At 33.5% G+C, this 16,817-nt stretch overlaps 1 protein-coding gene across 4 annotated transcripts in view; it reads left to right on the plus strand.

Moving 5' to 3' along the window:
- Positions 1–16,817, plus strand: part of STAG1 (stromal antigen 1) — a 344,141-nt gene that overhangs the window by 190,328 nt on the left and 136,996 nt on the right. For all 4 annotated transcript variants that reach the window (XM_036218531.1, XM_036218530.1, XM_036218532.1 and 1 more), the window contains 2 exons: positions 11,020–11,171; positions 13,124–13,197. In XM_036218531.1, the coding sequence (XP_036074424.1) occupies positions 11,020–11,171; positions 13,124–13,197 (226 nt within the window). The remainder of the gene's footprint in view (positions 1–11,019; positions 11,172–13,123; positions 13,198–16,817) is intronic.

A 16,817-nucleotide genomic window follows, 5' to 3' on the forward strand; every position in this document is an offset into this window, starting at 1 on the left:
ATATTGACATAGTAGTCCTTATTGATTAACATTCTTTACCAAGTCAACATCTCTGGACTTTTGCTCTGAGAAAAGATGTGCTATCTGAAATTGCTTTTTCGTTCTCCAATCATAGACTGAAAATCTATCTGCTTCAGTAAATTGACATCTTTTCTTTGGCTTTCAGTTGCTGAAACCATGTAATATGGTGGTTCATAGAATGGGTTTGGGGCCAGAATGTCTGAATCTGTATTCCTCCCTGCCTATTATTAGTTGGATAACTTGGACAAGTTCTTAACTTACTTGGCCTCATTTTTCTTATATGCAAAGTGGTGAAGATAATGATAGCTAGCTACTTTAAAATAAATTAGGAGTGCTTGGACCAGTGTCTGACTTTAGTAAGCTGCTGGCATTCTATAAAGATACAAAGAATTAATAGGGTTTGCAATATTTTCATTTATTCATGTTTTCACTCAGAATTTATCAAACACCTATTCTATTTTAGTAACAAAAGACATGCCAGATGGGAAATCAGATAAATTATATCTATCAAAAACTATTATTAAGAAAACTAACAGCATGTATTTCATTTTACTTATCTTTCAGCTTTCAGGTCCCATATTCTGTTTACTAAAATCGGTAAGACTTTTATAACTCTTAACCAGGCAGAATATTTCTGGTTTCTAAAGCTTTCCCTGAACAATTTAGGTCACTTTGGAATCATCAAAGAACAGACCATAAAGTATAAATAATCTCTTTCTCTTCTTGTATTTATATTTTATGTTCCATATATATATATATTTTTAACTTCTGGAGTCCTACCTTTTCATTGCTTTCTCCTTGCGCTATTACTTTATTTATTTATTTTACTTGATGACCTATGTTTTTCTCAATCCTCCTATAGATACAACACTATTTACAGTTTGCTAGGATTTGTGTTTAGTAGACTTTTGTTGTTCTTATTAGACTAATGCCAGTAATTGACCAAATTTTCAAATGTCATTATATCATATAACTTTACCTGTTAAATACATTATTAAAAATGCAGTTACTGTTTCAAATCTGTAAATATAGGTATCTAGAGTAATACTTTAACTTTTCTAGTTAAAAAGCTGTTATTTTTCTTAGATTTATCTCTTATTTTCTCTCATCAATTATGAAAAATAACTTTCTTTTAGGAAACAGCTTTGTAAATAAATTACTGAGAATTCAGAAAAGGAGAAAAGTATAGAAATAAAAATTCACCATAATCATACCACCTCATAATTGCTATAACATGTTGGTATTTTCTTTTAACTTTTTTTTCTCATATGTACATTTGTGAGGATTTTTTGTTTTACATTTAAAATAATAAGATAGTATAATTAATTTTGTGATGTGCATTTTCTTTGCTTTTAATTTTTATAATCTTTAATATAGCTGCCTCTTTATTTTAGTAATTTTTATTTTTCAATTACTGTTGACATAAAACAACATATTATATTAGTTGCAGATGTACAACATAGGGATAAGATATTCTTACAGCTTAGGAAGTGATCGCTCTGACAAATCTAGCACACATCTATTACTATACATAGTTATTACAATATTGTTGACCATATTTCCTATGCTTTACATCCCCATGACTTTCATAACTACTAGTTCTATCAGTTTGTTTCTATTTTGTTTGTGCATTTATTTTGTTTTTTAAATTACATGTATAAGTGAAATCATATGGTATTTGTCTTCCTCTGTCTGACTTATTTTTTCACTTAGCATAATACCCTCTAGGTCCATCCATGTTGTTGCAAATGGCAACATTTCATTTTTTTTTTTATGGCTAAGTATTATTTTGTTGTATACATGTACTGCTTCTTTATCCATCCATCTATTGATGGACACACAGGTTGCTTCTATTATCTTGACTATTTTAAATATGCTGCAGTGAACATATGGATGCATATGTCTTTTCAAATTAATGTTTCAGGTTACTTCAAATAAATACCCAGAAGCGGAATTACTGGGTCTTTCTTTGTCTCTTGTTATACCCTTTGTCTTAAATGCTATTTCGTTTAGTACAAGTATTGCTACACCAGCCTTTTTTTTTTTTTTCCCCATGAAATACCTTTTGCCATCCCTTTACTTTCAGTCTGTGTCCCTTTCAATATGAACAAGTCTCTCATAGGCAACATATGTAAGGGTCTTGTTTTATTATACATTCAGCCACCATGTGTTTCGATTGGAACATTCAACCATTTACATTTAAAGTAATTGTTGATAGATATATAGTTACCGCCATTTTATTATTAATATTTTTCATCATTTCTTTTCCTCCGTCTCCTCCTCCCTCTTGCCTTCCTCTTCCTTCTCCTCCTCTTCCTCTTCCTCCTCCTCCTTTTTCTTCTCCTTATTAAAGAAGTCCCTTTAACATTTCTTGTATACTGGTATGGTGATGATGAACTCCTTTAGCTTTTTCTTGTCTGGGAAGCTCTTTATCTGTCTTTCAGTTTTAAGTGATAGCCTTTCTGGGTAAGTAGTTGTGGTTGTAGGTACTTGCTTTTCATCACTTTAAATATTTCATGCCAAGTCCTTCTGGTTTGCAAAGCTTCTGTTGAGAAATCAGCTGACAGTCTCATGGGAGCTCCCTTGTAAGTAACTAGCTACCTTTTCTTGCTGCTTTTAGGATCCTCTTTTTGTCTTTAACCTTTGGCAATGTAGTTATGATATGTCCTGGTATGGGCTTCTTTGGGTTCATCTTGTTTAGTGCTCCGTGCACTGCTTGGACTTGTATGTTTATTTCCTTCACCAGGTTAGGGTAATTTTCTGTCATTATTTCTAAAAGCAGGTTTTTAGTTTCTTGCTCTCTCTTTTCTCCTTCCGATACCCCTATGAGGCAGATGTTGGTATGCTTGATGTTGTCTCAGAGGCTTCTTAAACTGTTCTTGTTTTGGGGATTCTTTTTTCTTGTTGCTGTTTTGATTGCATGTTTTCTTTTACCTTTCCTTTGAAATCACTGATTTGAACCTCTGCTTCATCTAATCTCTGTTGATTCCTCCTAAGATATTCTTTATTTCAGCTATTGTATTTTTCATGTCCGACTGATTATGTGTTTTTCATCTCCATTTTTATGTTTTCTCTTTGTTAAAGTTCTCACTGAATTCCTCTACTCTTCCCCTAAATTCATTGAGCATCTTCATAACCAGTGTTTCGAACTCTGTATCTGGTAGTTTGCTCATCTCCATTTTGTTTCATTTATTTTTCAGAGCTTTATTCACTTCTTTCATTTGGGACATATTTCTTTGTCTTCCTATGATAGCTGCCTTCTTGTGTTTGTTTCTATGTATTAGGTAGGGCTGCTATGTCTCTCGGCCTTACTACAGTGACCTTATATAGTAGGTGTCGTGTGGGGCCAAGTGGTACAGTTTCCCTGGTCCCCTGAAATGAGTGCTTCAGATGTGTCCTTTTATGAGTTGTGTATGCCCTCTTGTTGTAATTGAGCCTTGATTGCTGTTGGCATCAGTGAAAGGGATTGATCCTTTGGCTGATTGGTTGTGAGGACTAGCCATGCCTACAGTGAAGGAATTATTTTGCAGGGGCTGACCCTACAGAGCAGGATTTGCCTTGAGTGGGATTTGCTCTGGTCCTTGCTGAAACTTTTCTTTGGTTGTGTCATTTATGGAGGTGGTTTTGTGGTACTCTGAAGTGGTGTGAAGCTGTCCAACAGTTGTATTGGTTCTGGGGCCTCTTGGGATGGACTCTGTTGGAAGCCAAGATCTGCTACTGCTTCTTTCCTTTCCATGGCCACTTGGTATGAGCTACAAAGTGATCTGCAGGTAGTTGCCTCATGTGCTGGGCTTGGATGTGCCTGAGAGAAGGTAAGCTGGGAACAGACCAGCTGCCACTAGTGCCTATCTTTGGGCTTCCTTAGCAAGAGGTACAGAGCATGCCAAGGCCAGATGCTGGTTGGTTGGTGTTTGTGAACCTTTTAGAGGTTTCAGTAAAGTTTGCAGCATGAGCCTGACAGGGCCATTTGTACGGAAAAGCCCCTGAAAGTGGCTTGCGTGGACCTAAAAGTTGGGTGTGGTGGGATCTCAGGCAATCACTAGGGTCAGGCCACCAGCGTTAGGCAGGTTGATGGAGACTCAGACTTGGCGGCCACCTACTCATGCAGGTTTTGTATGTGGAGGACTCAACTGAGGAGCAATGGCTTCTATTAGCACTGCTTTGTTAGATAAGGTCGCCCCTTCAACCCTTGCCTTGAAGCCAGACAATTCAGTTCTTCTCTGTATGTCTCTGGTGCGTTTTAAGCTGCTACTCCAGCACTAGAGTTCAGAGCAAGTGAGTTCGTTGGCAAATAAGATCATCCACAGGTCTCTTAAGAGGAACACCTGGGTCTCCAGTAGCCCTCCATCTTACTCTGCCACAATCCCTACAGCCAGAAGTTATGGGGACTTGTTTTTTCAGCTCTGGAACCCTTGACTTGGGAGCTTGTTTTGGAGTCAGGATCCTTCACTTTTTAGGGGAGACCTAAACCTCCACAACCAAGATGTTTTTCCCAGTTTTTAACTGCCACATGTGACATCAGACCAGCTTGTTCTGTATCTCCACCCCTCCTACCAGTCTGCACATTTCTCTATATATTCTTAGTTATACACCTTATATTCAGCTAGACTTTGGGCGATTCTCAGTGATGGTTGTTCTGTAGCTTAATTGTACTTTTGATGTGGTCATAAGAGGAGGTAAGCACAGCATTTACCTACTTCACTATCTTGCCAGAGCCATAGCTGGCTCATTTTCTAAAACCTAGATGTCCTTTAAGTTCCTTAATTTTTCTGCCATTTTTTGGATCCTTTGTCTTTTATTGGATTCCCTGTCTTTTGCTTGCTTGCTTTCTTTGTATATTCTTTTTAAGGGGGTAGCATGTTTTTTATTAGTTTCTTAAGAAAAACAGCATTGGGGTAGTATACATTTGAAGGCATATACATGCCTTCAAAGCATATTGTATCATCGTGTTATCTGATTTAATATCGAATTCATCACTAAAGATTTTCTTCTGTATTTTTCTCTAGGTTTCAGTGTTGTAGGGAAAGTTCAGTGCTGTTTCAGCTCCTAATTCTCCTCTTGTTTCTTTTCAGTAGAAACTTTTAGACTTTTTTTTTCTCTTCATTCTTGGCATTCTGAAATATGATGATATACTCTGATGTGTATATTTTTTTTCAATTTATTATGCTGGGTACTCTTTGCTGAATATCTGTTGCTTGGATGTTAATCTTGAAACAATCCTAAGTTTCTTATTTGTCTTCTATTTTTCATTTACAGTCTTTGTTCTATTTTCCTATATTTTCTGAACTTTATCAACCTTAATTTTTATTGTCATTGTAAGTTTTCTAAGAGTTTTTTCTTATCTTTCAAGTTTTTTTTTTAAAACATTGTTTCATGAATGTAATATCTTATCTCATTGACAATGTTAATTATTACCGTGAAGTTTTGTTCCTCTTCCTACTCTGACCACTTCTCTTCTGTTTCTCTGCATTTATCACTGACTTTCATGTTGGAAACTTTCCTCAAATATATGTTCATTGACTCTCTAGTGACTACAGAGAGTGAGACATTAAACACCTGATATTGTGTGCATGTGTGTTGTGTGTTTGTGTTGTGTTGTGTTTAACATGGTATGGCAGTAGCTTCTCACTTCTTTGGTATCATTATAGGGTAGTCTGTGGTCAAATAGCATTATCATTGTAGACGCTAAACTGTTGATATTGATTATTACTTTCCCTGGGGAAGTTTAGTTTCTTTGAAGAAGTATCTTTTAATGAATTTAAGTTTGGTTGCTGTATACCATTTGGGTTTTGTGCAGTGTGAAGGAGCAGCCAGGGCCCTTAGCATTTCACTTATATTCCTCCACCGTGTGTGATGATTCCAAATTTCTGGTTTATCTTCTTCAGGGAATAAACTTCCAGACTTCCAAGATGGGTGTGTGTTGGAATAATTGCCTGACTGCCTATTTCAGAGTGGAAATTTAGGGATTTAATTATTTATTACACAGACTTTGAAATAATACATTTGGCCCATTGTATCTGTGGGTTACACACCCACAGATTCAGTCAACTGCAGATGGAAAATACTTGGAAAAAAGTTATGTTGTTGCTTACATATACTATGTAGTTAGGGCCTGTGATATTTATGTTTGTACTGAACATAAACAGACTTTTTCTTGTCATTATTTCCTAAACAATACAGTATAACAAATATTTACATGGCATATGTTGTATTAAATATTATAAGTGATATAGAGATGAATTAAAGTATGCAGGTGGATGAGTGTAGGGTATATGCAACTATTATACCATTTTGGATGAGGGACTTGAGCATCCATGGATTTCAGTATTGGCAAAGGATGTGCGTGTCTGTGTCTGTGTCTTGGAACCAGTCCTCCTTGGATACCCAAGAAAGGCGCTACTCCTCTTTTCACACCTTACTTCGCTCCATCTTCTGTGGAACCTAATAGCATTTCTAATTCCTGAATGCTTCTGAGTTCTACAAAGCAAAATAGTTTTTTTTATCCTTTTAGAAATAGTTTTCATACTTTTTCGACTATTTAGTTTGATTTGTGTGTATTCTCTGCTCATTATTCTACTTTCCATATTCATCAGGTATTATCTTGTGATTTGGCATTCAGGTATTTCTTAGATTTATTGAAGATGAAAATTGTTTTTTTCTTATTATTATGGTTGGTTTTTTAAGAGGCAGGGATTAAATCTTTGGTTAAATCTTTACCATTTGGAAAGTGGAAATTTGTTTAAAGCCTTTTTGTTTGTTTAAATAAGTTTTATTTTAAGCAAAGAAGGAACATAATTATACCTCTTATTAATTTAGTTTGTCCTATTATCAAACATATTTCTAGGGTGTATGTTCATAGTTTCAAAATGTATAGTAGGTACAACTAAATATATATGCAGATTTTAGTTTTCATTTGTATATTGACAAATGTAAATTGTTGGATATTGATTCTAAGGGTCGATAACCACAATCTTAATTTCAACCACCTCATTTGCTGATAACAACTTCCTTTTGTTCCAATGTTTTTCTACTATGATCCAAACTCCAGTATTATTGGCCTTCTATTGGGACTTTAAATACTTTGATGCTACAGTTTCAGTATTCTTCCCACCCTTAATGTTCTCATTTCTTCAACACTTTCTTATCTCAGATTCTGTCATCCAGATTTATTATGATCATGTCCTTCTTCATACCTTAAACATCCTTGCCTCTCTCTGTCCATCTTACCCTCTACGCAAACCTTGTATTACCACCTGCTCCATAGCTGCACCAGAGTAGCTTACAGTGGCTAAAGAAAAACATATAATTATAATGGCTGGGCTTTGTGTTTTTCTCGCAAGTAGGTCTTTAATGCTGCCTAGGAATCCTATTACAGTGTTCTATTCCATGGATATTTCCACTTTCCTACCTTCTCACACCTGTAAAATAAGTATGTGTAAAGAGCTTAGTAGAGTGACTATGACATAAAACACATTTCTTCTTTTTGCATAGATGAAATGCAATAAACACACTGACAGGGATCTTGCTTTTTTTCCATCAACAAATATCTCAATGGGCTTTTCAGCACAAATCATGCCACATTTTTTTTTTCTAATGCTGAATACTTACCTATTGCTTGGCAGTGCCATCTAGTTTTGTGATTCTAAATACCAATATCTTTGATGATGACTTCCAAATGTTATATCTACTAGACATTTCTGCTTAGATACCTAATAGTACAAAACTTTGTAATTTATCCTTGCATTTTTTATTCTCCTTTTCTACATTATAATCTATTCTATTCTTCCAGGTCTAACTTCAAAATATATTTTACATCTAACCATTTCTCTCTACCTGTTAAAGTGTTGTTACCACTTTAATCCAAGGCAGCATTGCTTTACTGAATTGCTGAAGGCCAACAACTTGAGAATTATCATTGCAACCTTTTGGCAAAATAGTTTTAGCTTTCTCTTGGTGTTCTCTTTGGTCTCCTTCCACATTTATTCTTCCATAGTCTGCTCACACAGGAGTTTAGAATGTTAATCAGTCTTATTTTTCACCCACCCCTAATTTTCCAGTGGACCTTACCTCTTTTATATTAATCCTGAGAGCTTATTTAATTGTAGTAGAACCCTTGTAACGTGCCCTCTTGATTTTCTCCTTAACTTCATCTCCTTCCTCTGCCTCAGCCTATTTCTGTGCTTCAGCCACACTCACCACCCTGCTCTTTTTTGAGTGCCCTCCTTATCACATTTTTACCTCATAAGCTTAGCACTTTTTAGTCCTTCTTCCTGGAAAACTGTTCTGTCACGTAATCACTTGCTGTCATATGTCAGCTTTTCAGAGAGTTCTTCTTGCCTGACCATCCTCTTTACCCTCTAACCTTTATATATATACATATATATATATACACATATATATATGTATACATACACACAAATATATATATAAAACCATACTTCACTTTTTAAAATAGATTTACCATTAGCTGACATTTTTTTAATTTGTACATTACCTGTTTGTTTATTGTCTTCTCTCTAGAATGTAAAAAACGTGAGGGCAGGTACTGTGTTTTGTTCACTTCGATACTTCTAGTACAAAGAATGCTCAATATATGTTGAATTGATAAAGAATGGGGAAGTACTAAACAAGTGCTGCTTGAATTCTCTGTGGTGAAAGACTAGTTTTTTAATTATTAGTCTGTCACAACCTGGTACTTCGTAAAATGCAATGAATTTCAAAAGAAATACACATATCTTAGAGTCATTTCATTATTAGATTTAACAGATATAGATTATGCTATCACATTTTATAAACATTTCTAAAAACTTATTTTTAATTTTGTACTTAAAATGAACTGGCAACAAGTTATGGTCAGTTCTGAGTAGCACAGCTCTAGAATAAGTTTACTATTCTGTAGTTAGCAGTTAAAATATAAAGGATAAATGAAGTATTTATTATTCTCTTTGTTAGACAAGGAGAAACCAGTTAGGAGCCCATGTCACACTATCTAGGCTGAATTCATGTAGAATTATTAATTTATAAAATGGTTCTGTTAGTAATACCAGTGAAATTTTAATTATGCAGAAATGAGTCTTTTTTAGTAGACTCGGTAATCACAGAGACATCACAATCTTTATGTTGTATCTGTTATTAAATTAGAAATCTTTCTTCAATAGCTGTTCATTTGCTTATATGTTGGTATGTTAAATGAAAATTTCAGTGACATTTAAATTTTACAGATTTATAAACATTTTATCTCAGTAAGTATTTCTATATTATATCTAATACTTTTCTGAAAATGTATTGATCATTTTGCATTTTTCTTTGTCTTAGTATGTTGATTATTTTGTTGTTTATATATGTCTAGGATGGGAGGAAGGTCATTACACAATGACAGTTGAAGTTTGGGATCTGGGTTTACAGGGAGATATATAGCTGGAAGCAAAAGCCATTAAATTCAAGATAATCTGTGTGGCAGCTTCCACTGGTGAATTCTAGCCAGGGTTGTTGTTAATTTTGATGCTTTTCCAACTCCTCGATCTTCACATCATTTTGTTGTAGAGATCTAGAAGTATGTGATGACATAAGCTTCATTGGGATTGCTCTGTTAAACCATTATCTCTGACTTGAGCAGTTTGAATACTCCAGATCTCTTCTGTCTTTTCGCTATTCTCCTTTTTTTTATACAGATTAATTTAAAAAGTACTTTTAACCTTCATAGTATCATCAGATATTCTACTGGCAGTGTGTAAGATGCTGTGAAATTACTAGCCTGCATTTTGAAACACAAGAATATTTCTCAATTTATTATATGGAGGCACTGTATCTCAGGAAAAAGGAAAGGTTCTTATTAAATTCATTTCTAGGTGGTTACCAACTTAAATACATTTGTTTTTAGGATTTATGTCTTATATTTCAATTTAAGAGTGGTAGCAGTCACTATTAACATGGAATTAGCCAAAATGTAGATAGAGTTTCAGAATAACAGATATTTTGTGTATGTGTGTGTCTGTGTGTGTAGAGATAGAAATATATAGCATTATGTATATATGCTTATATATGTACTTAAAGGGAAATAGTGACATTTTAGACGAAATGCATGCTCATTTATGGATATGTTTGAAGATAAATCAGTTCTTCCAAAACTGTTCAGTTCATTTTTTAATAATTGAGCATTTATATTTACAAATGAATAACCTAAAAGAAAGAAAAAGAGGAAAATATTTTATCAGCTCAGACTGTCTTATTTTTCTACCACTATTTCCGACAATTTCACCATCTCAATAAAAATAAATATGAATAGGCAAAAGTTTAAAGTTTGTGTCATACTTGTTTCTCAGAGGGCTTGAAACAAAAGTTGGAAAATATTTAACATTTACAAATATAAGTGAACATTTAAAAGTACATTAACACTGTGACAGGAAAATTGGTCAGTCAGATTCACAGAATGCATTTTTAATGATCTTAATGAGTTTGGTAGGATCAGTTTGTTTTCGAGTTTGGTGGTTATGCCATTCACTGGTGAGCAACACAGGGAGCGGACCACCTTTGGGGGCAGTGATCATGAACTGATTGTAAACATCTAAAGCACCTTAGATGCATCTTAGTAATAAAGGTATTAAGGAAGCAATCGTATACTTATAACAGGTGGAAAGAATAGCGGTCTTGAATAGTATACTCTGACTAAAGTGTATATATTTGAGGGTGGGAGAAAGGGGTTGTTGAAGATACTACTTAATATTTATCCTGCTGATGATTAGGATGAGGCTGTTTTTAAGTGCAAAACATTACTGGGTCAAGCCATAGTGACACTGAGGCAGAGAAAATATTGTAAACTAGGATGAAAACTTTATTTCTATAAAATAGTTTTTCTTTCTATAAATTATGCCTGGATTATAAAACATAGAAATTGACTAGTTTCCTTTTTTCATCTGTTTCCATTATAAATTTGGAATCTTATGGATAGATGAAGGTCTGATTCATAGTGGAATACTATAGTCTTCCTTTATTTCATAGCCATGAAGCTCATGACTGCTCTGGTGAATGTTGCCTTAAACCTCAGTATTCATCAGGATAATACACAGAGACAATATGAAGCTGAGAGAAATAAAATGATTGGGAAGAGAGCCAATGAAAGGTTGGAGTTACTACTTCAGAAACGCAAAGAGGTAAGTTTCATGCTATCTGAGATTCTTATATATAGGAACTATATTAGTTTTTTATTCTCTCTAAAACAGTTTGTATATTTTTGAAATTTATTGTTTTAAGTTATATTATTTGAACATTACAGTTTCATTTGAAAATAATGAAATGTCAAAATAATGAAGTAATATTCAGGCAGTGATTATCTGAGTGCTGACTGTTAGCAGAAGAGAATCACAGAACAATCTTGCTTTTGAAGAAAAGTGGTCTGAGAATTAGGTAACTGAGAAAGATTATCAGGCTATGAGCTCAGAAAGCATGATAAATACTAACATCAAAACTAAGGGCCAGCAAAGCCTGGATTTCAAAGAGAAACCCAAAGACTACATATTAGTTCATGTATAAGGAAGGCATTCCTGTAAATAAGACAGGTCTAAGTTTTACAGTGAAATTTTCATGTGTGTTAAAAGTAATTTTAAACTGGGGTTTTAGTGGGTAATATTTTTATTCATCCAGTAGGAAATAAAATTTTAGATTTGCAGTGTTAGTCTATATTTTAATTTAAAAAAGGAATAGTATCACAGTAAATAAATTGCCATCAATGAATAATGGGTTATAACAGACAAGAAACAACAAACTTATGATTAAATTATTACCCATACTGTATTACTTTGCTAGGGCTGCTCTAATAGATACCACAAACTGAGTGGCCTAAGAAACAGTAATTTATTGTCTCACAGTTCTGTAGGCTACAAGTCAACAATCACTCCAGTCTTCACAAGACCTCCTCCCTGTGTGTGTGTGTTTGTGTCAGTCCCTAAATTTCTCATTTTTATAAGGACACCTATCATAATATTGAATTGTGGGCCCCCATCTTACTTCAGTATGACCTCATCTTAACCTATTACATCTACTACACCCTATTTCCAAATAAGTAATGAGGGTTAGGACTTAAGCAGATGAATTTTTGAGGAACACAATTCAAATCATAACACATACCATACTTTAAACACTGTGGAAGTAAATTTTGGAACTCTGGCTTCAGGTTAAGTAGTGCTAACCAAACAGTATACCTTTTATAAATCAATTATTTTTTAATAATAAATGCAGCAAAAAATAGTTTGTAAAACCTAAAGTTAAGTTGCAATATTTTGAATTCTTTAGTATAGAAGTATTTTAAAGCTTTTTTCAGTAAAACGTGAAACAAATTATACGGCAAAAGAATAAGTCTGAGGAATTGCGTCACATTGGAGGATGCAGTAAAAGCCAGTACTTCATGGAGTATTACTACAAAACAAATTAGAATAAGAAATAGCACCTTGAATGTAATTTTCTATGAGTATTTTTATTCCTTTTGAGCAGTGAATAAACTCAAACTTTAACTGATCAGTAGTGTTGCCTGAAATTTATTATCTTTGCTATAGTGTTTTATTTTGTTGCTGCATTCCACCACTGATGGCTAGAGATCCTTGTTATATTTTTTTATGCCTCCTATATTGGGAACTTGGCCTACCCTCCAGTTATAGGCTAACTAGATGCAGAGTAATTTGGGTAATTTAGGTGGAATAGAAAGTTTTTATACAGTAGCAAGTGGGATAATCATGAATGATTTATTACCAAGAAAGGCAAAACCAAGCCAGAGACCTGGTTTGAAAAGAAGAATAGAAATTGAGGCCTATTCCCAAAGCATGATATTTTGGAAATAGGAATTTGGCCACCCTGATCAGCAACACACCTTGTTAGTCACTGTATCGCATGTTTCAACAGATAACAGAGATACTTGAAAGCCATTGTAGTACAGCTATAAAAATGATGCAAAAATACTGGTAACATAGGGCATTCATTGCACAATAAGTGAGAAAAAGGATGGATAATTACCCCCAAAATGAGAATAATCAGTTATTAAAAACAATTGGAAATGTTCATTCCAAATAAAATGATCAACATTTTAATTTAAATTTTTTTATTATTATTTCAGCTACAAGAAAATCAAGATGAAATCGAAAATATGATGAACTCTATTTTTAAGGGTATATTTGTTCATAGATACCGGTAAGGTATTTTAAAAATCATTCAGAAATTTTTAACTTAAATAATTTTTACTTCTTTGAAGTCCTAGGAAATTATAGAGATATAAAACTCTTTTTTGTTTTGTTTTCTGGAAAACAGCTTTGGCTATAAAAGCTAAATAAATGTCATACCATTACTGTGGATAACATTGTACCACCACTACCACACCCTTCCAAATTCAGAACATACACTGTTAGAGGCATCCTATATACTTGGATTTTTACTAATGTGATATTAATTAATAAGGTATTCTTAAGTTAATGTGGCCTTGCCAAGATGTATTCTCTTGATATTGAAAAAATTAATTGCCTTACTTCCTGCCCTTTAGTAGTCTTCTTCTGTAGACAAATTAACCAGTAGTCTTTTTAAAAAGTCTCTGTGAAGATGGGAGAAAAAGGCATCTCTACAGATCCTACAGCAACTTGCTCTATAACATTACTTTTCTTTCCCTTCAATTATATACGTAAAAGTAGAAGCAAAGTATTTCCAAAATATTTTTTTGATGCTTCTCATTGCAAATGAGTTTAGTTTGTCTTTCTGTGAAACCTATGAACTTTAAAAATATTAACTACATTATTCAAGAACGTATTTCATAGAGCATTAGTGGTTCATATACATAAACTTGTTACCTACCCTTAATTAGATGTGACATGATATGATTCAGTAGACAGATAATAGAAGCACTATTTTTAGACATATTTGAGACTTTAATTGACCAGTTAATTTAAAAAGTTAGTTAAAACAAGGAAATCGTTAAAGAATAAATTTGATTTAATTAAAAATATAAAATCTTTCAAATAGGTCTTTAGGCCTTTGAGTATGGATTGATTGGAGTTTACTATCCTCTTTTTTTGCCCAAACTACATGTATAATGAATTACTTGAAAATTTATTTCCATAAGATAGAACTTCTGAATGCCTACACTGCAATCTTTTTTGAAATTAAAACTTTGTAGAGGTGTAATTAACATGAACTGCACATTTAAGTACACAATTTTAATTTTGACGTAATATACGGCAGTAGAGCTACCTACCATAGGCAAGATGATATGCATATGCATCATCCAGAAAAGTTTTCTCATGCAGAATTGTAATTCCTCCCTACCTGCTTTTCTGCCACTCTCCCCCCTCACCTTCCTAAAGCAATTGTTAATCTGCCAACTGATTGGTTTATATTTTATGGAGCCATGTAGTATGTACTCCTCATTTTTGTTGTTTCAGTCTGGCTTCTTGCACTAAGCAAAATTAGGGTCTTTCATCATTAAGACTGTTGACTTTAAGTTTTCTATACATGCCCTTTATGGGATTAAGAAAGTCTTTTTCTATTTCTAGTTTTCTGAGACTTTTTATTGGGAATGGATGTTGGATAGTGTCAGATGCTTTTCTATATCTGTTGAGGTCATTATGCTTTTTTATTATTAAGGCTGATTATGTCATAAATTAAATTGGTGGATTTTCAAATGACAACCTTACATTCTTGGGATAAAATCTACATGGTCATGACATATTATTATTTTATATTGTCAGAATGTAATTTGTTGAAATTTCTCTAAGAAATTTTGCTTATGTATTCAATAGGGATCTATATCTCTAAGCTTTTATTCAGTTGAATGTCTTTGATTTCAATACCAGGGTAATTGATACTTTTTCTTCTTGAGATATGAATTATATCATTGAGACCTAGAGTTTTCTGTCTAGGGATATTGCTAACTAAAAATTACATGTCTGTAGTACATATAAGCTGGTTTAGCTTATGTCTTATAAGAAAATGACATGTCTAAATTGTTGAGTTATTTTTAACAAGTAGCATAAAATCGTTCATAATATTAGCAGTTTCACACACTAACCTGTCTCTTTCTCATATGAGTTTTTCTAGAGCTAGTTAGTTATATTTAGTTATATTTATTTTACATTAGAAATTAGATTTTGGTTACATCGAACTGTATTGTTTTGGTTTTCTTTTTAATTGATTTCTGCTGTTTTCCTTATTCTCTTCTACTTTCTTCTTGCTTTGAGTTTCCATTTCTCTGCTATTTACTTTCTTGAGTGGAAACTAAGGTAATTGGTATGAAGTTTTTCTTATACAGGAATTTTTCCTAAATTTTTATTGCTTAGATATGTGTTACTTTATGACCCACAATATGATATCTTGATAAATGTTTTATTTGCTTAGAAAAAGAATGTATATAGTGCTTTTGTTTTTATATCAATGAGGTTAACATTATTGATAGTGTTCCCTGAGTCCTTTCTATCCGGACTGATTTTCTGTTCAATTATTGAGGATTATATTGAGTAATTTTTTATATTCTTGATATAAGTACATTATTACATAAATGATCTGCAGATTTTTTTTTTATACTATGTGGCTTTCGTTTCATTTTCTTAAAAAAAATTTTTTTTAATTACTGTTGACATTCAATATTATATTATTTCAGGTGTCCAGCATAGAGTTTAGACATGTATTTAATTTGTAAAGTGACCCCTTCAATAATTCTAACATCCACCTGGCACCAAACATAGTTATCACAGTATTATGGACTATATTCTCTATGCTATACTTTACATGTTTGTGACTGTTGTATAACTGCCAATGTGTACTTCTTAATTTCTTCACCCTTTTCACCCAGCCTCCTAAACTCTCTCACACCTGGGAACCATCAGTTTGTTCTCTGTATCTATAGTCTGTTTCTGTTTCGTTTGTTTACTTTGTTTTCCACATGTAAGTGAAATCATGTATTTGTCTTCCTCTATCTATCTATTTATTTCACCTAGCATAATATCCTCTAGGTCTATCCATGCATGTTGTTGCAAATGGTAAGGTTTCATTCTTTTTAATGGCCAGGTGATATTTCATTGTATATAAGTACCAATCTTCTTTATCTAGTCATCCATTGCAGTGAACATAAGGAGGCATCTATCTTTTTGACTTAATGTTTTGTATTTATTCAGATACAAACCCAGAAATGGGATTGCTGGGTCATACGGTAGTTTTATTTTTAACTTTCTGAAGAACCGCTGTAGTTTTCCATAGTGGCTGCACTAATTTGAGACCCAACAGTGCATAGTGCATGGTGGTTTCCTTTTCTCCACATCCTCACCAACACTTGTTTGTTGATTTACGGATGATAGATATTATGACAGGTGTGGGGTGACAGTTCACTATGGCTTTAAGTTGCATTTCTCTGCCGATTAGTGATGATGAGCATCTTCTCAGATGTCTGTTGGCCATCTGTATGTCCTCTTTGGAGAAATGTCTATTCAGATCCTCAGCCCCCTTTTTAATCAGACTGTTTGGTTTTTGTTTTGTTTTGTTTTGTTTTGTTTTTGGTATTAAGCTGTATGATGCTTTGGATAGTAACCTCCTTAGACTGTATCATTGGCAAATATCGTCTCCCATTCAGTGGGTTGTCTTTTTGTTCTCTTGGTTTCCGTTGCTGTGCAAAACCTTTCTAGTGTGACGTAGTCCCGTTTGTTTATTTTTTCTTTTGTTCCCTTGCCTGAGGAGATATATCAGAAAAAACATCACTAAGAGCAATGTCAGAGAGTTTTACTTCCTATATTTTTTCCTAGGAGTTTTATGGTTTCAGATCTTACATTTAGGCC

Source organism: Rousettus aegyptiacus, unplaced genomic scaffold (genome assembly GCF_014176215.1).
Source record: "Rousettus aegyptiacus isolate mRouAeg1 unplaced genomic scaffold, mRouAeg1.p scaffold_m13_p_4, whole genome shotgun sequence".
Taxonomy (NCBI): domain Eukaryota; kingdom Metazoa; phylum Chordata; class Mammalia; order Chiroptera; family Pteropodidae; genus Rousettus; species Rousettus aegyptiacus.